We start from the raw sequence: 25,027 nt of genomic DNA on the forward strand, positions 1-25,027 counted from the left end.
TGTTGCATCAGGAGGGAGCAGAACTATCTGAATTAACATATGATTGTGTCACCATGTGGACACATTTGGTATCTTTAATTCTCATTTTTCCATGAATCCTAAGCATCATTTCATTCCGTAAATTGGTTGATATCACAAAGAAAGATGCTCCTCAAACCATACCTTGTCCCCTTAATATTTTCTTAATTTAATACTTAGGATACACAGCCAGGTTAAATACACACATTTGAGTGTTTTCCATTTAAAACTCACAACACAAAAGCAAACATGAGATATTCAATACATTGAGAATTTCTTTAGCACCAGTACAAATAAACTCATCCACACATTGGTCATTCTCTGACTTACAGTACATCTTTCCAACATGATTTTCAAAATAAAAGACATCGTCCCAGCTTGATTTGACTTGGCATGGCTAACATGTAATCAATATACAGCAGCATTCACATACATTGGTTCCTAAAATGTACACATACTGCCAAACTGGCACACACAAGCAATGCTATATGGCCTCATAACCCAATACTGTAGGTCCTTAGACATTTTTCCCCGGTGAGTGTTGTCATCCCTTATGCTCTCCAAATCTGTTTCCAGAATGATAACATAGTAAAACATGTATATAGTAAATATCCACACAATCGAGTTTCAATGAATTTGTGAGGCGTCTTGGCGATGATAATTATTTGACAATCTGGTATATTCAACTAGAAATGGCTCATTGTCATGTATTTGAGCGCAAACATGTTTTTTTTTGTTGGTTGACAATTCTATCAAAATACTATGTAAAACAATATGCAAAGTCATTTTTTATTTCTGCACTGAGTTTAGTTTACATTATTTTGTGTAAAAAAACAACAACAGTTTAATAATGTTTAACATGGGCTTAAATTCCTGTTTCTAATCGCATGCTTCACAATATGAGTTTACATTGATGTGTATAGAGCTTGAAAAACCATTATGTGAAACTGTATCTTCAACCCTATGACACATTCAAATAACTTTTGTGAGGGTATAGAATCAAAACAATATGGGACCATTTTTATCTGTTTATCACACATTTGTGAGGCCTTAACTACGTTTTTCGAAGACCAAGTATAAATAATAGTTTATCTAAAATAATTCACACTTCTCAACAGATCATAAATGTGACTTGCTATATGCTTTGGGCACATTATAAACTCATTTATGGGACAACTGTATCCTCAAAGTAATATAGTCTACTTTTCCCAATATTGTCTGCCAGTGTATCAGTTATGCATTCCAGAATTTGCATATTGTGTCATCTGTATAAACCAAAAAGTTATTTCAACATCAAAACTAGAATATCCCAAAACGTTGTATTCTGTCAGAATACATTTTTTTTCATCAGCTACATAGCATCTGAAAATGCTAAATAATTAGTCAAATATAGCACAAAGTTGGGTCCCACAGATTGATGAAGTGAAAAAATGTTCAGATTCAGAACTTGTTTTGTTTTAGTTTGTCGATGTGATAGCAGAGCTTCAGGGCTGGTCCCAGCTTCAGTCCTAGGTACTTCATGATCATCTCACTCTTTAGAAGTAACAACGCGTTGCCGTCTATCTCCTGTGGGAAAGAAAGTCAGGTTATATCTCCACAAGTAAACTAATCATACACGTGTATCAGTGTTGTTTACTGAATTGACTGAATTAAAATAGAAGTGACCCAAATCCTGGTTAGTATTTCACAAAACATCACATCCAGATATAATCCGATCACTGTTGCAGATCCATCCACTGGACACAGATGTCAGTTCAACATCTAGTTTTGATTTACATTTGGTTAAGTTGTCAACTAACGTGAATTCAACGTGAAATCAACCAAAAAAAGTCACCATGTCATTGGATTTAGGTTGCAAGTTGGTAGCATTTTTTTTAAAAATCCCTTAAACTGATGACTTGTTGCTAATCCAAACAGTTTTCCACGTTGATTTAATGTCAGCACATTTTTTGCAGTTGTTGAAATGACGTGGAAACAATGTTTATTCAACCAGGTTTTGCCCAGTGGGCAGGCCTCAATTTCATTGAGATTTTCTGTGATTCCTCTCACCCAGTCTCCTCGCCTCCTTCTCAACTATATTGGAGGAGAAGGTCCAAGGTTCCTCTGTTCCTCCCCCCTGACCGTCTCATCCAAGGCGTTTTGAGAAGGTGAGGAGAGAGGATGCAAGGTATCAAAATATTAATTAATTAAGAGTGAGCACAAGGGTAGCCTACATGCTTCCTGAATATGTCGACATGAGGGCCCAGGGAATGGGGGTCAGCGTCTCTGATGAACCACACCACGTCCTCTACACTCCAGGTGGAAGGGTCCTTACTGGGGGGCACCTTGGATTCCTGGGAGTCCTGAGATGGATTGTACGCTGGATGAGAAAAGAGACAGATAGGTACAGAATAAAGATTTCACTACGGGTCTATTTTACCTGGTTAAGGCATTGTGATTATAGCAAGAAACAAACTTTCCCAAAATCCCCAGGTTTTCCAGAAAACCCAGTTGGAAGATCACCGGAATCAGAAGGGAATAAGCAGGAAAACCTGGTAATTTTGGGAAAATTAACAGAATTTTGCAACTCTAGTCTCCACTCTCCCAGTCTCTTACCTGTCCTGTTACCTTCCAGGAAAGTATTTGGACTAGACGTCTGTCTACACATGCCCATGGGGGAGGAGCTGTTGGGGAATTGCTGCGAGGAGCGAAACCCATAGGACGGTTTGGATGAGTAGGAGGAGCTTATGGCACTAAAGGCGGAGTCACCTGGGTCCATTGAGTAGCGTTTGTCTGACGGGTCCAGAAGGTACTCCTCTGGCATGGAGGTTTCAGCTGTGAAATGGATGGAAAGAAATTACATTAGTAAAAAAATATTTGCGATACTTTGAATCACTTTTGGATAGAAGCTGAAGTCTTTGAAATATGTATTTGAAATGCCGTTCTGTGCTTTAATTGTCCAATCCGAAGCAACAAACGCACATGTTTGGGGAATTGAGCCTAGGATATTTCTGGGGGACATGGGAGTGTTCTAGGTAGTCTTCTGGCATGGAGGTCTCAGCTGTTTGGGTAGGAATACAGGGATTTTGATAATGGATGGGATTACACATGTAAAACACCAAATTATGTGTATTTCACAAATTGTCATTCTGTGCTTCCATGTGCAATCTGAAGCAATATAGTACAATATTTGGGGAACTGAGCCCACTATATTTCAGAGGGACATTTTTTCAGAGGCTCTTGTTAAGTTACAGGACTGTGTTTTCTAAGAAGTAATGTACAATGCATCACATCTGCACTCCTGCCTACACAATTGCCCCTTGTAGGATAAATAAAGTATTTTGAATGTAATTGAATAAACAACAGTACATTACCCTCTGATTGGTAGGAGGCATTATGCTGGGTGATTGGTTGGTCGCTGAAGAGGTTTTCACAGTGTAAACTACGACAGAGCTTCTTGAGGAAGCGTAGCACGTAGCCGACGCTGTTGACCACAGGCAGACTCAGAAGGTGCTGCTTCCCATCGAAGGTGGCTGGAAATCAAAAGGAACACTTGATTAACCTAGAAACTTTGTTGATTTCCTGTTGTACTAAAGCTTGTTGCAGTTAACCTTGCCCTAGGCGACACATCTCTACAGCCATGTCTGAAAGCAACAAATGTCACCCTATTCTAGAGCCTTTATGGGCCCTGGTCAAAAGTATTGCTCTCTACACTGAGTATACAAACAAGTATACTTGTTAAATCCACTTCAGTCAGCGTAGACGAAGGGAATGAGACAAGGTTAAAGAAGGATTTTTAAGCCTTGAGACAATTGAGACATGGATTGTTTATGTGTGTCATTCAGCGGGTGAATGGACATGAGACAGGAAGGATACCTAATGGTTATTAGATTATCAAATCAGTGTATGCCAATTTCTGTTATTTCCCTACGGGCTATTTCTACTAATGAAATAAATGAATATAAAACAGAAATCGTCAGTTACACTACATACAATCTGTGGGTTTATGTTATACCTGATATTTTCTCTCCTCCGTAGCCCTGTGTGAGGAGAGTGAACACAGCTTTCTGCTGGAAGGCACTGTCGATGCACCCCTGGACAGCCTGCTGCAGCACCACGGAAGGCCTGTCAGGTCCAAAATGATCTGGGAGCTGCTGCAGCTTCTTCCTATCCAGGTTAGGACCCATGTTGGCTTGCTTGTTGATGTAGATACACACTGCAGGGAACACAAAGAGAGAGAGAGAGACACCCTTGTTACCCTGCTTGTTTATGTAGATAAACACTGCAGGGAACACAATAGGAGGGATCGAAAAGGCGTGGCCCACCTGTGAGCACCTGGGGCGTGGCAGAGTGGGGGATGGTCGCAGCATCCTGGGGGATGGAGCTCATGTCTGGTTCTGGGGTACTGCTGGGAGGTGAGATGGCCAGGGGAGTCATCACCATCCTGGGCTTCAGCTGCAGGGAGACACAAGGCTAGGATCTCAATATCTACAGGGTTATTTGTACACAGTTTAAATGGATCACTTGTAAATAATGGCATTTTATTCCAGTTTTAGGTAGCAACAATAGTCTAAAATTATCCTGTATGGCTCAGTTGATAGAGAATGTTGCTTCCACAACAGGGTTGTGGGTTCGATTCCAGGGGCCACCCATACATAAAATGTACGCTGAAGTAGCTTTGGATAAAAGGTCTTCTAGTAGTAGTACTATTATTATTAAAATATTATGGTTTGCAATTTGCATTAGTTAACTGTCACGATCGTTGGAATGAATGGACCAAAGCGCAGCGGGATCTGGGTTCCACATCTTTTTATTGCTAAGTGAAACTCACAGCAAAACAAAACAATAAACCTCAAACGAAACGTGAAGCTAACAATAGTGCTGACAGGCAACTATCCATAGACAATATCCCATAACCCACAGGTGGAAAAATGCAACTTAAGTATGATCCCCAATTAGAGACAACGATTACCAGCTGCCTCTAATTGGGAATCATAAACAAACCCCAACATAGAAAATAAACCTAAAACCCCATAGAAAATTAACCTAGAACCCCACATAGAAATAATAAACTAGACTAAAACCCCTAGTCACGCACTGACCTACTCTACCATAGAAAATACAGGCTTTCTATGGTCAGGACGTGACATTAACACTCAACAGCAATCTCCATATTAATATACAGTCCAAGTCAAAAGTTTGGACACACCTACTCATTCAAGGGTTTTTCTTAATTTGTATTATTTTCTACATTGTAGAATAATAGTGAAGACATAAAAACTATGAAATAACACATAAGGAATCATGTAGTAACCAAAAAAGTTTAAACAAATCAAAATATATTTTATATTTGAGATTCTTCAAATTAGCCAGCCTTTGCCTTGATGACAGCTCTTTGCACACTCTTGGCATTCTCTCAACCAACTTCATGAGGAGGAATGCTTTTCCAATAGTCTTGAAGGAGTTTCCACATTTGCTGAGCACTTGTTGGCTGCTTTTCCTTCACTCTGCGGTCCAACTCATCCCAAACCATTTGGGTTGGGGTCAATTGGGTTGAGGTTGGGTGATTGTGGAGGCCAGATCTTCTGATGCAGCACTCCATCACTCTCCTTGGTCAAATAGCCTTCACACAGCCTGGAGGTGTGTTTTGGGTCATTGTCATGTTGAAAAACAAATGAAAGCACAAACCAGATTGGATGGTGTATTGCTGCGGAATTCTGTGGTAAGCCATGCTGGTTAAGTGTGCCTTAAAGTCTAAATAAATCACCAACAGTATCACCAGCAAAGCACACCCACACCATCACACCTCCTCCTCCACGGTGGGAACTACACATGCGGAGATCATCCGTTCACCGACTCTGCGTCTCAAAAATTACACAGCGTTTGGAACCAATCTTTAATTTGGACTCATCAGACCAAAGGACAGATTTACATTGCTCATGTTTCTTGGCCCAAGCAAGTCTCTTCTTCGTATTGGTGTCCTTTAGCAGTGGTTTCTTTGCAGCAAATTCAACCATGAAGGCCTGATTCACACAGTCTCCTCTGAACAGTTGATGTTGAGATGTGTCTGTTACTTGAACTCTGTGAAGCATGTACTTGTGGTGCACTCTGAGGTGCAGTTAACTATAATGAACTTACCCTCTGCAGCAGAGGTAACTCTGGGTCTTCCTTTCCTGTGGCGGTCCTCACGAGAGCCAGTTTCCTCATAGTGCTTGATGGTTTTTGCGACTGCACTTGAAGAAACTTTCAAAGTTCTTGACATTTTCCTGATTGACTGACTTTCTTGTCTTAAAGTAATGATGGGCTGTCGTTTCTCTTTGCTTATTTGAGCTGCTCTTGCCATAATATGGACTTGGGTTTTTTACCAAATAGAGCTATCAAATAGAGCTTCTGTATACCACCCCTACTTTGTCACAACACAACTGATTGGCTCAAACACATTAAGCAGGAAACAAATTCCACAAATGAACTTTTAACAAGGTCCACCTGTTAATTGAAATGCATTCCAGGTGACTACCTCAAGAAGCAGGTTGAGAGAATGCCACGAGTGTGCAAAGCTGTCAAGGCAAGGGGTGGCTACATTGAACCATCTCTATTATAAAATATATTTTGATTTGTTCAAAAGGTTTTTGGTTACTACATGAATCCATATGTGTTATTTCATAGTTTTGATGTCTTCATTATTATTCCACAATGTAGGAAAAAAAAACTGGAATGAGTAGGTGTGTTCAAACATTTGACTGGTATTGTACTTGTACAGCAATTTGTACACAAAACAAAAATATAAACGCAACATGTAAAGTGTTGGTTCCATGTTTCATGAGCTGAAATAAAATATCCAACAAAAAGCTTATTTCTCTCAAATTTAGTGCACAAATTTGTTTACATCCCTGTTAGTGAGCATTTATCCTTTGCCAAGATAATCTATCCACCAGACAGGTGTGGCATACCAAGAAGCTGATTAAACAACATGCTCATTACACAGTCGCACCTTGTGCTGGGGACAATAAAAGGCCACTCTAAAACGCCACAGATATCTCTAGTTTTGAAGGAGTGTGCAATTGGCATGCTGACTGTAGAAATGTCCACCAGAGCTGTTGCCAGAGGAATTAAATGGTCATTTCTCTATCATAAGCTGCCTCCAACATCATTTTAGAGAATTTGGCACTATGTCGAACCAGCCTCACAACCGCAGACCATGGGTATAGTGTTGTGTGGGTGAGCAGTTTGCTGATGTCAGCGTTGTGAACAGTGTGCCCCATGGTGGCGGTGGGGTTATGGTATGGGCAGGCATAAGCTACAGACAATGAACACAATTGCATTTTATCGATGTCAATGTATTTTTGTGCATTCAAATTGCCGAGTCCCTGAGGCCCATTGTGAGGCCCATTTTTAAAAAAGGTTTCTGTGACCAACAGATGCATATCTGTATTCCCAGTCAAGTGAACTCCATAGATTAGGGCCTAATTTATTTATTTCAATTGGCTGATTTCCTTATATGAATTTTAACATCTTGGAAATTGTTGCATGTTGCGTTTATATTTTTGTTCAGTGTAAATAAAATCACTTTTTATGAAATAATTCACAATATTCCCTATTCTTATTGCGACACTCACCAATCACTTAAACAATGCAGACATTTTTGCTAGGCATATACAGTGGCCAATCAGAATGCTAATTAATTAAACAAACCTACCCCATGTTAAGTCTTTTTCAGACAAATATGACCCCCACTAAATATAAATGAAATGGGGTCTGTCTTGCTACATCATCATATGCATTTTTAAACACACTGCATTTCCCATTGCCACCCCCCTTCCCCTCTCTTTCCCCCCATCCCAGCCCATACCCTCCTCTTCTTTTCCCCTCCCTTCCCATCCCTGACACTGACCTTGAAGCCAGGCTTTCTCCCCCTCTTCTTGGGAACTTTGAGAGGAGGAAGGGAATCAGGGTAGTGGGTTGGAAAATCCATCTTGCGATGAAGTGGGGGTCTCCCTCTCTTCCTGCCGGGAATCTTTCCTGGCTGGCTGGGGAGGAAGGAAGGAGACACTGCAGGCGACTGCATTTCACTGTTGTTGTCTGCTTTCTGTGCTGCTGCAAGTACACTCATTGGAGCTGCAGGGAGACATACAGGAAGGAGGGAAACACAAAGGGAGATACAATAATAATAATTTAAGACTGCATGGCTTGTAATCTAAACCACTGTTAGTGCACACGTCGTACATCAACATTGTTCTTTCCTAGAATCAATCATCTCTTCACATATAACAAACATACACATGCTACATAAGAATCTATTTACATTGTGCATCCATAATCCAGCTACTGAGGCGGATGTGGAAAAAAGATGCTGTCACATAACATTAACCACAACAACAGTAAACAGAAGAGCCTGCAAGACATTCTGCTGCAGGGCACTAATGCAGCCAGCTACAGAAAATTGAGTTGAACACTAAAAAAACAGACAACAACAAAAGGCAACAATGCCTAAAGCAAGTTCCCCCTGATGGAACAGATCTACCACCCAGTCCATCCTGTCTTCATTGTGAGCCCCAACATTCTGGCTGCTTGTCTACCAGCGCCTCCGTTACCTGATCTCCTCTGATCTAGAACGCTTGAGAAGCAAGCTCTTCCCTTCTTCGATCCCTGTTAGAGTCCAGATCACCAGGAGAAGGTTCTATGCACAGCACACTCCCTCAGCAGGCTGTGAAAGCCATTTTGCCTCTAGCTGCTGTACTGTACGTGTTTCTCCCTGCTCCTTTCGTCTCTGCTGCTGCTGCTACTGCTGCACGGCACACAGGCTGGCTGGCTGGCTGCAGACATCTCATTACACTAATGCATTCAGCAGTGGCAGAGGGAGGGAGGAATTGATTTCACTACACAGCTATGAACTACCATTACGATGACAGTGCTCACCCTAATCTTTAAAAAAGCAGAAGCTTCAAGTGCCATCCTACTGATGAAAAAAAAATGATACATACATGTCTCATATATACACAGCACAGAAGGCTATGCACACAGGCACTGCTAAATTATAACAGTGGTCAGACTATAGCAGTAGCATGCAGCATGCTTCATCCTTCCTTCATGCAGACAAAGACAACGAAAAATAGGAAGAGAAGACATAGCCAATATGCACACACCATCAGAAAGAATGAGGATTGGAGAGTATATCCCTTTTCAGTTGATCTCCTACTGAATCCTCCTCTGTTCTGTCTGTATCTGAGTGTATTTGCCTGCTTCTAAATCTCTTGAACCGCAACGCAGAGTGGAATATCCAAGCAGGGCAGATTCCACTGTAATGGTGTGTGTGTGTGTGTGTGTGTGTGTATGTATGTGTGTCTGTGTCTCTGCCAGAAACGTTCTACTGTTGTCATGGCAACAAGCCTGTAACACCATGGTGGCTGTAACTCCCATGTTTTGCCGCTTGAGTCAGGCTCCCTCAAAACTGGGAGGATGAATAATGAGTACAGAAGACATCCTCAAACCAACCGCTAACTACAATAGGAAATAGGAAATTAATTAATTTTTTATTGAGTGTGTGCATATACTACCGGTCCAAAGTTGGGACACACCTTCTCATTCAAGGGTTTTTCTTCATTTTTACTATTTTCTACATTGTAGAATAATGGTGAAGACATCAAAACTATGAAATAACACATGGAATCATGTAGTAACCAAAAAAAAAGTCTAAATATATATTTTATATTTGAGATTCTTCAAATAGTCACCTTTTGCCTTGGTAACAGCTTTGCAAACTTTTGGCATGCGGTAATATTTTCCTATCTTGAGAGTAAAAAAAACTAAAAACTATAGTAAGTGCCTCTCCAGCTGAATTAAAAAATAAAAAAATCTATTTGTATTATCTTATTTTATATCGATTTAATCAAAAACTATACATCGTACTCCCCAGTATGTCAAAGTGTAGGTCTATGTAAGTCGTCTAGGTGTAGCAGGTAAGGCGGAGTCAGGCGCAGGACACAGAGATGAGTAATTCACGTAACTTTACTCAAAACATAAAATATTCCAAGAAGGAAAATAATCAACCTCACAAATACAGACCAACTTACAACGAACAAACACGCACAAAATCATGGGGAACCAGAGGGTTAAATAAGGAACATTTAATAATGGGAATGGAAACCAGGTGTGTACAATGAAGACAAAACAAATGGAAAATGAAAAGTGGATCGGTGGCGGCTAGAAAACCGGTGATGCCGAATGCCGCTGGAACAAGGAGAGGGACTAACTTCGGCGGAAGTTGTGACAGTCTAGGTCTTGTACTTCCAATGAGTGATATTATACGGCTCTACAATGGATGGTTAGTTACGTTTGTTTGTGACCAAGTGGGATATTACCACATCTGGGAAAAATCCATTTGGAAGGCCCTCCAACTGGTAATTACTAGTTAAATCAGCCATGAATCCCCTTGTGACACAGGGAATGGAAGCTTGTGGTGTGCAACAAGGAGGGGCAACTAAATGCAAGATTCTCAAAAACAAATGAAATTGTTAAAATAAGTCTAGCCTGTCTATCTCTGGGTAGGTAACAGGGTTGATGTTACGCTCATTTTCACTACAAAACACCAGAAAATGGCCAAAGTAGAACCAGCACCTACTTTTACACTATGATTTGACTATTAGATGTTCAATGTTTCTTTTGAAATTGACCATATTAAAACAAAAGTTCAGTTCACGTAACAGGGTTGACCTTGAAATTAGACAGATGTAAATGAATCACTAGTCACATCAAATCAATAATAACCTTCATAAATTACTAAAAATGCACTTTAGCAAGTCTTCATTCATATTGACAATTAGATGCATTGAATTCTCCATGTGGACTACACCAAAGGGCACTTCATTTCATATAAAAGTATTTTAAAATTAAAAATTTGTAAAAATGTCTACTTAACATATCAAAGGACACTCATTTTGTGGAACGAACCAGTACTGACCGTTGGAATGTTCTCGTCAAGTTTGTTTGTTCGTTCATTTGTCATATGCACATGAAAGACATGTAGTCACTACATGACAAATACAGTGCTTTTGGAAAGCATTCAGAACCCTTGACTTTTCCACATTTGGTTACGTTACAGCCATATTCTAAAATGGATTAACATGTTTTTTTCCCTCTTCAATCTATACACAATAACCCATAATGACAAAGCAAAAACAGGTTTAGACATTTTTGCAAATGTACTTTTATTTTATTTAAAAAAACGAAATATCACGTTTACATAAGTATTAAGACAATTTACTCAGTACTTTGTTGAAGCACCTTTGGCATCGATTCCAGCCCCTAGTCTTTTTGGGTATGATGCTACAAGCTTGGCACACCTGTATTTGGGAAGTTTCTCCCATTCTCCTCTGCAGATCCTCTCAAGCTCTGTCAGGTTGGATGGGTAGGATTACTGCAGAGCTATTTTCAGGTCTCTCCAGAGATGTTCAATCAAATCAAATCCAACTTTATTTGTCAGTCGCTCCAAATACAACAAGTGTAGACTTGCTTACTGTGAAATGCTTACTTACAAGCCCTTAACCAACAGTGCAGTTCAAGAAGAGTTAAGAAAATATTTACCAAGTTGACTAAAATAAAAAGTAACACCATAAGAATAACGAGGCTATATACAGGGGGCACTGGTACCGAGTCAGTGTGAGATCATTTGTACATGTAGGTGAGGGTGAAGTGACTATGCGTAGATAATAAACAGCGAGTAGCAGCAGTGTACAAAAAGGGAGGAGAGGGGGGGGGGGGTCAAAGCAAATTGTCCAGTGGCGGTTTTTATTAATTGTTCAGCAGTCTTATGGATTGGGGGTAGAAGCTGTTGAGGAGCCTTTTGGTCCTAGACTTGGCCCTCCGGTACCGCTTGCCAAGCGGTACCAGAGAAAACAGTCTGTGACTTGGGTGACTGGAGTCTCTGACAATTTTATGGGCTTTCCTCTGACACCGCCTATTGTATAGGTCCTCGATGGCAGGAAGTTTGGCAGTACTGGGCCATTCGCACTACCCTCTGTAGCGCCTTACGGTCAGATGCCGAGCAGTTGCCATACCAGGCGCTAATACAACCGGTCAGGATGCTCTCGATGGTGCAGCTGTAGAACCTTTTGAGGATCTGGGGACCCATGCCAAATATTTTCAGTCTCCTGAGGGGGAAAAGGTTTTGTCATGCACTCCTCACAACTGTCTTGGTATGTTTGGACCATGATAGTTCGTTGGTGATGTGGACACCAAGGAACTTGGAACTCTCGACACGCTCCACTACAGCCCCGTCGATGTTAATGGGGGCCTGCTCGGCCTGCCTTTTCCTGTAGTCCACGATCAGCTCCTTTGTCTTGCTCACATTGAGGGAGAGGATGTTGTCCTGGCACCACACTGCCAGTTCTCTGACCACCTCCCTATAGGCCGTCTCATCGTTGTTGGTGATCAGGCCTACCACTGTTGTGTCGTCAGCAAACTTAATGATGGTGTTGGAGTCGTGTTTCGCCACGCAGTCATGGGTGAACAGGGAATACAGGAGGAGACTAAGTACACACCCCTGAGGGGCCCCAGTGTTAAGGATCAGCGTGGCAGACGTGTTGTTGCCTACTCTTACCACCTGGGGCGGCCCGTCAGTGTTTAGTCCCAGAGTCCTCAGCTTAGTGATGAGCTTTGAGGGCACTATGGTATTGAACGCTGAGCTGTAGTCAATGAACAGGTCGACCGATTATGATTTTTCAACGCCGATACCACGACCGATTATTGGAGGACCAAAAAAAAAACGATACCGATTAATCAGACGATTTTTATATATTCGTAATAATGACAATTACAACAATACTGAATGAACACTTTTATTTTAACTTAATATAACACATAAATAAAATCAATTTAGTCTCAAATAAATAATGAAACATGTTCAATTTGGTTGAAATAATGCAAAAACAGTGTTGGAGAAGAAAGTAAAAGTGCAATATGTGCCATGTAAAAAAGCTGGTCAAATCCAGAAACTATCATTTCGAAAACAGGTTTATTATTCTTTCAGTGAAATACGGAACCGTTCCGTATTTTATTGAACGGGTGGCAACCCTAAGTCTAAATATTGCTGTTACATTGCACAACCTTCAATGTTATGTGATAATTATGTAAAATTATGGCAAATTAATTACGGTCTTTGTGAGGAAGAAATGGTCTTCACACAGTTCGCAGCGAGCCAGGTGGCCAAAACTGCTGCATATACCCTGACGTGAATGTGCTAAGCAGGAATCAGGAGGATAGAATTATGGTCAGATTTGCCAAATGGAGGTTGGGGAGATCTTTGTATGCATCTCTGTGTGTGGAGTAAAGGTGGTCAAGGATTTTTTTTTCTCTGGTTGCACATGTGACATGCTGGTAAAAATTTGGTAAAACTGACTTAAGTTTGCCTGCATTAAAGTCCTCGGCCACTAGGAGTGCTGCTTCTGAGTGAGCCTTTTCTTCTTTGCTTATGGCCTTATAGAGTTGGTTGAGAGCGGTCTTAGTGCCAGCTTCGTTCTGTGGTGGTAAAAAGATGGCTACGAATAATATAAATGAGAACTCTCTTGGTAGATAGTGTGGTCTACAGCTTATCAAAAGGTACTCTACCTCAGGCGAGCAATACCTTGAGACTTCTTTAATATTAGACATCGCACACCAGCTGTTATTGACAAATAGACACACACCCCCACCTTTCGTCTTACCAGAGGTAGCGTCTCTGTTCTGCCGGTGCATGGAACATCCCGCTAGGTCTATATTGTCCGTATCATCGTTCAGCCACGTCTCAGTGAAATATAAGATGTTAGTTTTTGATGTCCCATTGGTAGGATAATCTTAAAACGTAGGTCATCAATTTTATTTTCCAATGATTGCACGTTAGCAAGAAGAACGGATGGCAATGGGAGTTTACTAGCTCGCCTACGGATTCTTAGAAGGCTGCCTGATCTGCGGCTCCTTTTCCTGTGTCTTTTCTTCACGCAAAAGGCCACGCATCTGGGCATATTCCAGTGAGAATGTAAAACGTCAGCCATGTTCTTTGTCGCCATCAGGTTCAAGTCCGGTCTCTGACTGGGACGCTCGAGGACATTCAGAGACTTATCCCGAAGCCACTTCTGCGTTGTCTTGGCTGTGTGCTTAGGGTGATTGTCCTGTTGGAAGTTGAAACTTGGCCCCAGTCTGAGGTCCTGAGCAGTTTTTCATCAAGGATCTCTCTGTACTTTGCTCTGTTCATTTTTCCCTCGATCCTGGCTAGTCTCCCAGTCCCTACCGCTCAAAGACATCCCCACAGCATGATGCTGCTACCACCATGCTGCACCGTAGGGATAGTACCAGGTTTCCTCCAGACGTGACGCTTGGCATTCTGGCCAAAGAGTTCAGTCTTGGTTTCATCAGACCTGAGAATCTTATTTATCATTGTCCGAGAGTCCTTAGGTGCCTTTTGGAAAACTCCAAGCGGGCTGTCATGTGCCTTTTACTGAAGAGTGGCGTGGTGGAGTACTGCTGAGATGGTTGTCCTTCTGGAAGGTTCTCCCATCTCCACAGAGAAACTCTGGAGTTCTGTCAGAGTGACCATCGGGTTCTTGGTCACCTCCCTGACCAAGGCCCTTCTCCCCACGATTGCTCAGTTTGGCCAGCGGCCAAACTACGGGATGGGTGTCCCTAAACCTGGACGGTTGTTGCTAACGTGTGCTAATGTGACTAGAATGACGTTGTATACAGCTATTGGGCGGCAGGGTAGCCTAGTGGTTAGAGCATTGGACTAGTATCCGGAAGGTTGCAAGTTCAAACCCCCGAGCTGACAAGGTACAAATCTGTCGTTCTGCCCCTGAACAGGCAGAACTGTTCCTAGGCCGTCATTGAAAATAAGAATTTGTTCTTAACTGACTTGCCTAGAAAAGGTAAAGGTCAAATACATTTTAAAAAATTCCGGGACATAGACATGTCTAATATGTTCAATTAACAGTAGCTATTACAGTGAAAAAATACCATGCTATTGTTTGAGGAGTGCACAACAACAACAAAAATGATCACAGCAACTGGATTTATACATTCACCTCTGAAGGTAAATAATGTACTTACATTCAGTAATCTTGCTTTGATTTGTCATCCTAAGGGTCCCAGAGATAAAATATACCATCATTTTGTTTGATAAAATCAATTGTGATGTTCAAATGCGGGTACTGGGGTCTACAGTTTGACCCCACCGCTGTCTCTGGCTCCACACCCACCCCTCCCGGCCATCTAGATGTGTGAAAGTTAGTGTATAAGCTAATGATCCATCATGTATGACATTCCTGGGAGTGTTTAAACTTTTATTTTTTAATACCATAGCATTTTTGTATGTTATCTATAGTTATGTACTTGACAATGTATTAATTGACCAATTCGGCACATTTGGGCAAACTTCATACAAAATATTGTGTAGTAATGTAATTATTCAACTGAAAGTATGGCCTTTCTCTTGCATTTCAAAGATGAAAATGTATGGTTTTATGGTTTATATTATCTTTTACCAGATCTAATGTATTATATTATCCTACATTAATTTCACAATTACACAAACTTCAAACGGTTTCCTTTCAAATAGTATCAATAATTTGATGTCCTTGCTTCAGGTCCTGAGCTACAGGCAGTTAGTTATATGTGGGTATGTCATTTTTGGTGGAAATTGAATTTTTTTGTTATTGAACGTCATTTTAAAACAAGCTCAAGACTTTTATTTTGTCTGCTGCTTTTGGAAGCTGCAAAGCAACTAAAGTCTGGGCTACATTTGCTTGATTGACTAGCTAACTTTGACTAGCTACGTTCAGTTCATGTTCTTTTCATTCCTGACAAGAGTTTGTAAGTATAAAAAATATTTGTAACTGAGTAAAGGGAGACAAAGTAAGAATTTAATGTGTAAATGTTCATTCATAGTCGTAACATAGGGTTTGTACATTTACAGATCTAATTTAATGGTTACGTTTCATGTTTCACACATGGCTTTTCTTACGATCTTAACAATTTAGGTATGGACTTTCTTACCATCCTAACAATACATACGTTCAACCTTTTGGCAGCTATCTGGCTCCAAATACATTCAGCCTCTTGCAAATTGAAGGGAAATTATGAAACATTGAGAGAAGAAAAATCAATTGTAAAAAAAAATCTAATTAATTGGTACATTTTTGGGGGAATCCTGGCTTACCTTGGCAACCGTGAATACACATCACTGGATGCTATGCTACTGGCCTCATATCATGAATATGCATGAATATCCATCTGGAGACATCTCAAAGTTAGTGTTTTTTCTCAAAGTCCTACTTATACACTCTAGCAACTTTAAGTATTACAAAAATTATATTCTATCAAATAAATCTCATGTGATAAAATAAGCCATTCATTTTTGTTGTTGACCAAATTCGACACGCATTGATTTCTCTCTTTCAAACTCTTTGCTTGGTGGACGAAAATGAAAAGAGTGCCACTTGCTGGAGGGACATACATTTTCCGCCGAGTTGGGCCTCTCTCTTCTAATACTGCCCTCTCCTGACGCACTTCAGAATGGTTTTGTGCATTTCCGCCTTGTTCAATAAAGTTGGAATTGAAGCCAAAATGGCGACGTGCATGTTGTCGTCAAAGATGTCGCCCTTGGTGTCACCCATCATTAGATTTCTACTGAAAGATCAGTACTATTCCTCGAAAACAATATGTAACGGTGTGACTAACATTTCCAGACGAGGTGAGCACATTATTTTGGTGAGGGAAGAGCTAGATTGACTGCTGTGTTTTGTTCAAAATGAGTACTGACAGTTAGTTAGCATAGCTAACTTCTCTAAACCGCTAGTGTCAGCTGTCAAACTTAATTATATTCATGACCTGTCTAGTTAGACTAGATAGCGAATTATCTAGCAACCTATGCGTCAATCAGCCATTATTATAATTACATTGTTAGATAGCTACTTACATTGTTACGGTGCTTACACAACTTACCTTTTAGAGACGAATGAATATCGAATCGCTGACTGAACCTTTTGGCTTTGGACAGTTTGCTCGCTAAATGAATAACGTTACGTTTCTGCTCTTCGCACGTTAACCAATAACCGCCACAGGTGGTCTCGCTAATTATTTAACTAGTTCTAGTACTAATACAGCTTCAGGATGTACCGATAATTCCGATTCCGTGATCTTTTCTACTGCTCAGGCTATTCGACGGATGCTCTCCCCCAGCCGGCTGCAGAAGACAGCAATGCTGCCGCAGCGTACAGCGGACCACTGGAGCACTACAACAGTCTGGTCAGGGATGAGTCGCTGCAAGAGGACCCACATCAAAAAGCCGTGGTTCAGACCTTGGATAAAATGCACAAAACCCTAAGAGGTTACAACAACCAGCCTACGTCCCTCTTCTCGAAGGTAATCTGATTTCTATGCATGTTCTTACTGATGTCAATAATACATTATTTGATTTTTACCACTGTCAAAACGCATTAAATAAAGTATAGACTATAATCTATAGTTAACCCTATATTCACACAGACTCACAATACATTGCACACTGTCTATTTTATTTTACAGTTTTTCTCTAAGCCAAAGCCCCCAAAAGGGTACTACATCTATGGAGATGTTGGTAAGTAGTAGCTCTATAATATCCATCTTTGTGCTGCCACTTTAGCATTACATTTATGATATTTCCCTTTTTGACTACATTGCACATTTGAAACAATGAATTATCATTCTGTTTTTCTCTGTTTTATTTATAGGCACAGGGAAAACGATGGTTATGGACATGTTCTACTCCTACGTGGAGACAGAGAAGAAAAAGAGGGTCCATTTCCACGGCTTTATGTTAGATGTACATAATAGTACGTTAAGTTGTGTCGCTAAATGGCGATTTGACATGACTTGTTGATCATACTTAATGTCAATGATGAGTTGAGCAATAGATTCAGATTTGATTGATTAATTGAACTGAGATCTATGAGTGGGTCCAGAGTCGACTCAATCTTTGTTCTTTTACTTACTGTATTTAGGGATACATCGCCTTAAAAAGAGCCTGCCAAAAAGGAAAGCTGGGAGGATGGCTAAAGTCTATGACCCGATTGCACCAATAGCAGAGGAGATCAGTGAAGAGGCCTGTCTGTTGTGCTTTGATGAGTTTCAGGTGAGGTCTGGGGGATATTCCTCTTACTGATCACTTGTAACTACTGTTATACCTTCATGTTATAATTGTGCAAAATCATCTGAATAGCATTAGCTAATGTATGGATGTGATAATGAGGAATCCTGTTTTAGCCAAAGCCTGTTTTTAGAGTTGGACTAATAAAGTTCTATTCTATGCATGGTTCCCAGTTTTGGACGCATGAAAATATAACAGGATAGAGCAATATGAGTGAATTGGTTGTAAATTCATTCCACAGGTGACAGACATTGCAGATGCCATGATTCTGAAACAGCTCTTTGAAAACCTCTTTAAGAATGGGGTTGTTGTCGTGGCCACGTCCAACCGCCCCCCAGAGGGCAAGTAGAATATTACATCACAAAACAAATACCTTGTTGAGCTGCGTTCAGCACAATCCATAGAGGACAATCTATACTGATCTAACCAGACCTATTCCTCTCTTCTAGATTTGTACAAGAACGGACTACAGAGGGTCAACTTTGTGCCATTTATTGCTGTGTTGAAGGTAAATAAGAAATACATTTCTGGTTTATTTTGTATATAAGACATGTATTCTACTGTATTTTAGTCAATGCCACTCTGACATGGCTCATCCTAATATTTATATATTCCTTAATCCTATTCTTTTACTTTTAGATTTGTGTGTGTTGATGTGAATTGTTAGATACTACTGCACTGTTGGAGCTAGGAACACAAGCATTTCGCTACATCGGCTAAATATGTGTATGTGACCAATGAAATGTGATTTGATTTGAAAACATACAGGCAAGGTTTATCTTACGGTAGTCTGCCTCTTTCATGCAGAACTATTGCCAAGAGCTTCGTCTGGACTCTGGGATAGACTACCGCAGAAGAAACAGACCCTTAGCTGGGAAACTGTACTTCCTGTAAGAACTGCATGGTGCAAACCATGGATACAGCAATGAGGCATTTCAATACTCAAATTACTAGGTTATCTTTGGTAGTATTTATTTTAATATGGAACTCTTTCTTTCAAGCCAATTTGTGTTTGATCAGTATAGTTTCATGTTTTAAATAATGTGGTTCATCCTATTTTGCTATGTTACCCTTTTTCGACACAGCTCAAGTGAACCTTGTGTTGAGGCAATACTGGACAAGATGTTTGACGAGCTGGCCTTCAAACAGAACGACAGTAAGATGCTCACGTTGTCATTGAGTGTAGATAAAGAGGGATCGGTGGAGCGGTCTGTAATTATAAGTGCATGATATGAACATAACATTCTGTATTAATGGTATACTTAATAATATATTGAGCCTCATTGTGTTCCATCATGTTGAGTTTATTACTTGTAATTTAGCTGAACCAGATGTTCATTTTCTTTCTCTAGTAACACGGCCAAGGACTCTGAAACTGCTAGCCAGGGAGGTCAGTCTTATGAAAACCTGTGGGACCATAGCAGACTGTACCTTCGAGGAGCTGTGTGATAGAGTAAGTGACCACAGCAGACTGTACGTTTGACTGTACGTCCTGTGTTACCTAGTTAGGAAGAGTTGTTGGTTCAATTCCCACAGGGATCACATAGGCATACTAAATACAGTGAGCTCCAACAGTATTGGGACACGTGATGTTATTGCTCTGTACTACTATGATGTTAAAATGCAGAATGTCAGATTTCATTTGAGGGTATTTAAAAAAAAAAATCCATCTCAGGTCAAACGTTTAGAAATTACCGCACTTTTTTTTTTAACCCAGATTATTTTGTGCCCAATACAAAGGAATGGTCAATTATGTATTGTCATTTTGGAGACACTGTTATTGTAAATAAGAGTATAATATGTTTCTAAACACTTCTACATTAATCTGAACGCTACCATTATTACGGATAGTCCTGAATTAATCGTGAATAATGATGAGCGAGACAGTTAGATGCACAAATATCATACCCCACCCCCCCTAACTTTCTCACTCATTATTTACAATTTAATTCAGGACTATCTGTAATCATGGTAGCATCCACATTCATGTAGAAGTGTTTAGAGACATATTCTTATTTCCAGTAAAAGTGACTCAAATGACACAATACATTATTTACCATTCATTTCTATTGAGCACAAAATAGTCAAACACAACCAAAACAAACAGCAAATGCATCCAACAAGTTTGTAGAGTCACAAGCTTGATGCAACCATTGTGTGCTAAGAAGATTGGACCAAATATTAAACTTTTGACTACTTTGATACATGTAAGTGAATTTGTCCCAATACTTTTGGTTCCATAGAATGGGGAGAGTAAATGAAGTGCTGTAGTTTCTAAACGGGTCACCCGATAGGGATGAAAATACCCTCAAATTAAAGCTGACAGTCTGCACTTTATCCTCATAGTCATTGTATCATTTCAAGTCCAAAGTGCTGGAGTACAGAGCCAAAACAACAAAACATATCACTGTCCCAATACCTTCGGAACTCACTGTATGTATGCACTCCCTGTACTGTAAGGGGCATACTTATACATGATGTGTTTTGTATTCTAGCCATTGGGTGCCAGTGACTACTTGGAGATTTCCAGGCAGTTTGATACTGTATTCATCAGGAACATTCCCCTGCTCACTATGAACAAGAAGACTCAAGCGAGACGCTTGATCACGCTTATCGATGCCTTCTATGAACACAAGGTAACATTACAAACCACTTAGTTTTAATTGATGTTATTTATTTGCACCTAATAAGAAACCAAATCAACAAGCATAATCATACAGGGAGGTTGAAACAGAGGGCTTTATTTCTAAGCTTGAGGCTGGATAATTTTAATATAGTACGGTTTATAAGGAAACTTTGTCTTTGCGCCATAAATTATTATCTCACATCTTCTATTATTGTAACACATTGTGATTGTTTTTTGAGACTATCCTTTGATATGAGTGTGCTTTTTATATGTACTGTTGAGGTTGTTTGATTAGCATTGTTGGATGCACTTTTGTTTTGAGTTGCTAAAAACTAGCCTGGTCCCAGATTTAGGACCAGGCTTGATGAGAACAACCAGTGTTAGTAAATGTCTCATCCTGGGTCCCCCAGGTACGAGTGGTGATTCTGGCCGATCACCCTCTGGATGACATCTTTGTACACGACGGAGATCACGAACACCACCATCATGAACTCATGGATGATCTCAACCTAAAAAAGGTACAAATTGCAGCCAAATACTCCCAACATTATTTTCTTGATCTCTAACTTAGAGAGTATATGACTTACAATATACTGAGTGTACGAAGCATAAGGATATTGAGTTGCACCCCATTTTTTTTACCTCAGAACAGCCTCAATTTGTTGGGGCAAGGTGTTGAAAGCCTTTGACAAGGATGCTGGCCCATGTTGACTCCAATGCTTCCCACAGTTGTCAAGTTGGCTGGAGGTCCTTTGGATGGTGGACCATTCTTGATACACACAGGAAACTGTTGAGCATGAAAAACCCAGCGGAGTTGCAGTTCTTGACACACACAAACTGGTGCGCCGGGCACCTACTACCATACCCCGTTCAAAGACACTTAAGTCTTTTTTTTCTTGCCCATTCACCCTCTACATGGCACAAATACACAATCCATGTTTCAATTGTCTCGAGGCTTAAAAATCCTTCTTTAACCTGTCTTCTCCCCTTCATCTACACCAGGGGTCTCCTAAAAGGTTAATCGCAGCCCACCTTTGAGTAGCTCGCCAAACAATTCTGAAAGTATATGCGATTTTCAAGTACTCCACCGTAAACTGTCATTAACAAATATCATTTGTATCTATTATTTGTTATTTTCAAACTTTCCCATTAAATGAGCAGTAGCAATACAGAATCATCACTCGACTGGCGCCTTAGAAGGCATATTCTTTTACTCGCTAGATGCACAATTAAAGGGCCAGATGCACAATTTAAGGGGAATTTCTTCCAGTCTTCCAGAACAAAGATAGAGACATTCTATTTTGTTGTTTCTCTATGAACAATTGTAATTTTGAGAGTGAAAGACAAAAAAAATACAACTGAGAAAATAATTTGGGAAAATATAAAACTATTTTTGGGGGGGGGGGGGGGAGAATCACAGATTTTATAGGGCCCCCTTAGTGGTTTATTAACCATTTAGTTTACCAGGTATATTGACAGTACATAGTGCACTACTTTCTCTGGTACACTAAAGACACTGGAGAAGAGAACAAATGTGCTTATTTGAAAGCTAGAAAAGTATCTTGCGACATGTTTTATTTTAAAAAAAGTAGTTAATCATGCTAGAAATGTTTAGAGCCCCCTGATCTACACCGATTGAAGTGGATTTAACAGGTGACATCAGTAAGGGATCATAGCTTTCACCTGGTCATGGAAAGAGCAGATGTTCCCAATGTTTTGTACACTATGACCTTCTGTTTGTTGACTTCTCAGCTTCTCTCCAAAACTGCTTTGTTCTCAGGCTTTAGGAAAATACCAAACACTCTCACTAATGGTGTTTTTCTATTGAATGCATTTACACCCTCATGTGTTGTTCCTGGATCAGGATGCAGCCAGTGAGTTGTCTATCTTCAGTGGAGCAGAGGAGATCTTTGCCTTCCAAAGGACAGTGTCTCGCCTCACTGAGATGCAGACTGAAGAGTACTGGCTGGAAGGGGACAGGAGCACCATCACCACGTAGCTGTACAGTACCCCTCACCAACCCTCTAAACCCTTCACTACCTGCAAGGACAGTGAAAACCACCTCACCAGTACAGACTATCAGTTAATTTGACGGGATCAGTTTGAGCGTGGCGAGGCGCAGAATCACCAATCATGATCACATATAATAAGTGTGATTTGTAGATCAGTGATTCTACGCCGTCCGACTGCAAAGTAGTCCGTCTCAAACATGCACATACACTACCATGAGGGACTCCAAACAATGGAATATATTTATTATACTAAGAAAGTATGACTTCAAGCCTTTGATTTTACTTTGCCATTGCACTTTACAAACTGACCATATTGTGCAGAACATTTTAAGTTAAACCTTTATCTGTGGATTTCTTTCTATATTGTACACATACGATAGATAGGGTATTTGTGTGAATGGCTTTTGCAAAAAAAGTTCAATGAAATCCACTTCTACAAATGGTAGAACTACTGGTTCAAAGTACATTTGTTATTTTATTGATATCTTATAATGAAAAGGATTGTCTATTTTAATAAGTGATGTACTGTATGATTTTATTGAGACGATCATAGAGAGTGATGACTACAGTATGGTTCATATGGATGTATGTAAGGCTGCTTGTCTCTGATGTTAAAAGCAACATCCTGCCCTCTTCATGGTTTTTAAGTTTTATTTAGCAAACATAAATTACTGTAACCTGAGTGCCAGCCTATACTGTGCTGCCATGCCACCTCTTTGTCACTCATTGTCAAATCAAATAATTGGAGTGGGAAATAGTACAAACATCTAGGATCAGGCTAGGAAACATAGATTACCGGGCACAATTGTGTAGTTTGACATGACATACACTTTATGACCAAAAGTATGTGGACATCTGCTCGTCAAACATCTCATTCCTAAATCATGGGAATTAATATGGAGTTGGTCCTCCCCTTTGATGCTTTAACAGCCTCCACTCTTCTGGGAAGGCTTTCCACTAGATGTTGGAACATTGCTGAAGGGACTTGCTTCCATTCAGCCGCAAGAGCAGTAGTGAGATCGGCACTCGCAGTTGGCGTTCCAATTAATCCCAAAGGTTTTAGATGGGGTTGAGGTAAGGGCTCTTTGCAGGCTAGTCAAGTTCTTCCACACCGATCTTGAACAAATTATTTCTGTATGGAACTCGCTTTATGCACGGGGGCATTGTCATGCTGAAACAGGAAAGGGCCTTCCCATAACTGTTCCCACAAAGTTGGAAGCACAGAAGCGTCTAGAATGCTGTAGCGTTAAGATTTCCCTTCACTGGAAAAAGGGGACCTAGCCCAAACCATGAAAAACAGCCCCTGACCATTATTCCTCCAACACCAAACTTTACAGTTGGCGCTATAGATTCGGGCAGGTAGCGTTCTCCTGGCATCCGCCAAACCCAGATTAGTTCGTCGGACTGCCAGATGGTGAAGTGTGATTCATCACTCCAGAACGCGTTTCCACTGGCAGCGAGCTTTAAGCTACTCCAGCCGACGATGATCTTAGGCTTGTGTACGGCCCATTTCATGAAGCCCCCGACTAACAGTTATTGTGCTGACGTTGCGTCCAGAGGCAGTTTAGAACTCGGTAGAGTGTTGCAACCGAGGACAGATTCACTTCAGCACCCGGCAGTCCCGTTCTAATTGTTTTTGGACCTACCACTTTGCGGCTCAGCCGTTGTTGCTCCTAGACGTTTCCACTTCACAATAACAGGTGTTGTAGATATTTGATAGTAGAGTAGTGGCCCGAAGGAACACTTCATGTATTGTGTAAAGTCTTATGAAATGTCATGTAATATTTAAAATTTGCGTATGACCACTGGAAGAGTATGGGGATCCTTAATAAATACAAACAGCACTTATAGTTGACCGGGGCAGAAATGTGAAAAACTGACTTGTTGGAAAGGTGGCATTCTATCTGCTACGTTGAAAGTCACTGAGCTCTTCAGTAAGGCCGTTCTATTGCCAATGTTTGTCTATGGAGATTGCATGGCTGTGTGCCCGATTTTATACACCTGTCAGCAACGGGTGTGGCTGAAATTGCCGAATCCACTAATTTGGACATACTTTTCTATACACTATATATATATATATATATATATATCTTTACTGTGTAATACCATGTGTAATTTTGCCTTCCATGATTATAATAGTATTATAATTATTATTTTAAATACTAAGTAAGTACCTTTTGTAATTATGCATAATTATTGTATTAAATGTCTTGGTATGTTGCCTTTACTTGAAATGTTTCAACC

At 40.4% G+C, this 25,027-nt stretch overlaps 2 protein-coding genes across 6 annotated transcripts; one reads left to right on the plus strand and one right to left on the minus strand.

The window, feature by feature from the left end:
* Positions 1 to 166: 166 nt before the first annotated feature.
* On the minus strand, positions 167 to 17,220 carry LOC110497578 (Scm polycomb group protein like 4). Of its 3 annotated transcripts, XM_036954535.2 has the most exons (9): positions 9,141 to 9,313; positions 8,589 to 8,829; positions 7,889 to 8,112; positions 4,323 to 4,452; positions 4,013 to 4,213; positions 3,372 to 3,530; positions 2,614 to 2,832; positions 2,232 to 2,377; positions 167 to 1,584 (listed from the first exon to the last, which is right to left on the minus strand). In XM_036954535.2, the coding sequence occupies exons 3-9, from the start codon at positions 8,105 to 8,107 to the stop codon at positions 1,459 to 1,461; spliced, it is 1,200 nt and encodes a 399-aa protein (XP_036810430.1). In that variant the 5' UTR covers positions 8,108 to 8,112; positions 8,589 to 8,829; positions 9,141 to 9,313; the 3' UTR covers positions 167 to 1,458. The 3 variants fall into 3 exon arrangements, with proteins under 3 accessions (XP_036810430.1, XP_021429426.1, XP_021429427.1); XM_021573751.3 differs by lacking the exons at positions 8,589 to 8,829; positions 9,141 to 9,313 and adding an exon at positions 16,963 to 17,220; XM_021573752.3 differs by lacking the exon at positions 8,589 to 8,829 and having other exon boundaries at positions 9,141 to 9,363.
* afg1la (AFG1 like ATPase a) lies at positions 15,391 to 25,017 on the plus strand. Of its 3 annotated transcripts, none has more exons than XM_021573749.3 (13): positions 15,391 to 16,711; positions 17,174 to 17,382; positions 17,545 to 17,596; positions 17,730 to 17,831; positions 18,000 to 18,130; positions 18,387 to 18,486; positions 18,595 to 18,653; positions 18,953 to 19,035; positions 19,231 to 19,301; positions 19,498 to 19,598; positions 20,641 to 20,781; positions 21,182 to 21,289; positions 22,636 to 25,017. In XM_021573749.3, the coding sequence occupies exons 1-13, from the start codon at positions 16,534 to 16,536 to the stop codon at positions 22,768 to 22,770; spliced, it is 1,470 nt and encodes a 489-aa protein (XP_021429424.2). In that variant the 5' UTR covers positions 15,391 to 16,533; the 3' UTR covers positions 22,771 to 25,017. The 3 variants fall into 3 exon arrangements, with proteins under 3 accessions (XP_021429424.2, XP_090066980.1, XP_090066979.1); XM_090210854.1 differs by having other exon boundaries at positions 21,419 to 23,494; XM_090210853.1 differs by having other exon boundaries at positions 21,501 to 23,494.
* The last annotated feature ends 10 nt before the right edge of the window (positions 25,018 to 25,027 follow it).

This window comes from Oncorhynchus mykiss, chromosome 19, assembly GCF_057628025.1.
Source record: "Oncorhynchus mykiss isolate SJ-2025 chromosome 19, ASM5762802v1, whole genome shotgun sequence".
Taxonomy (NCBI): Eukaryota; Metazoa; Chordata; class Actinopteri; order Salmoniformes; family Salmonidae; genus Oncorhynchus; species Oncorhynchus mykiss.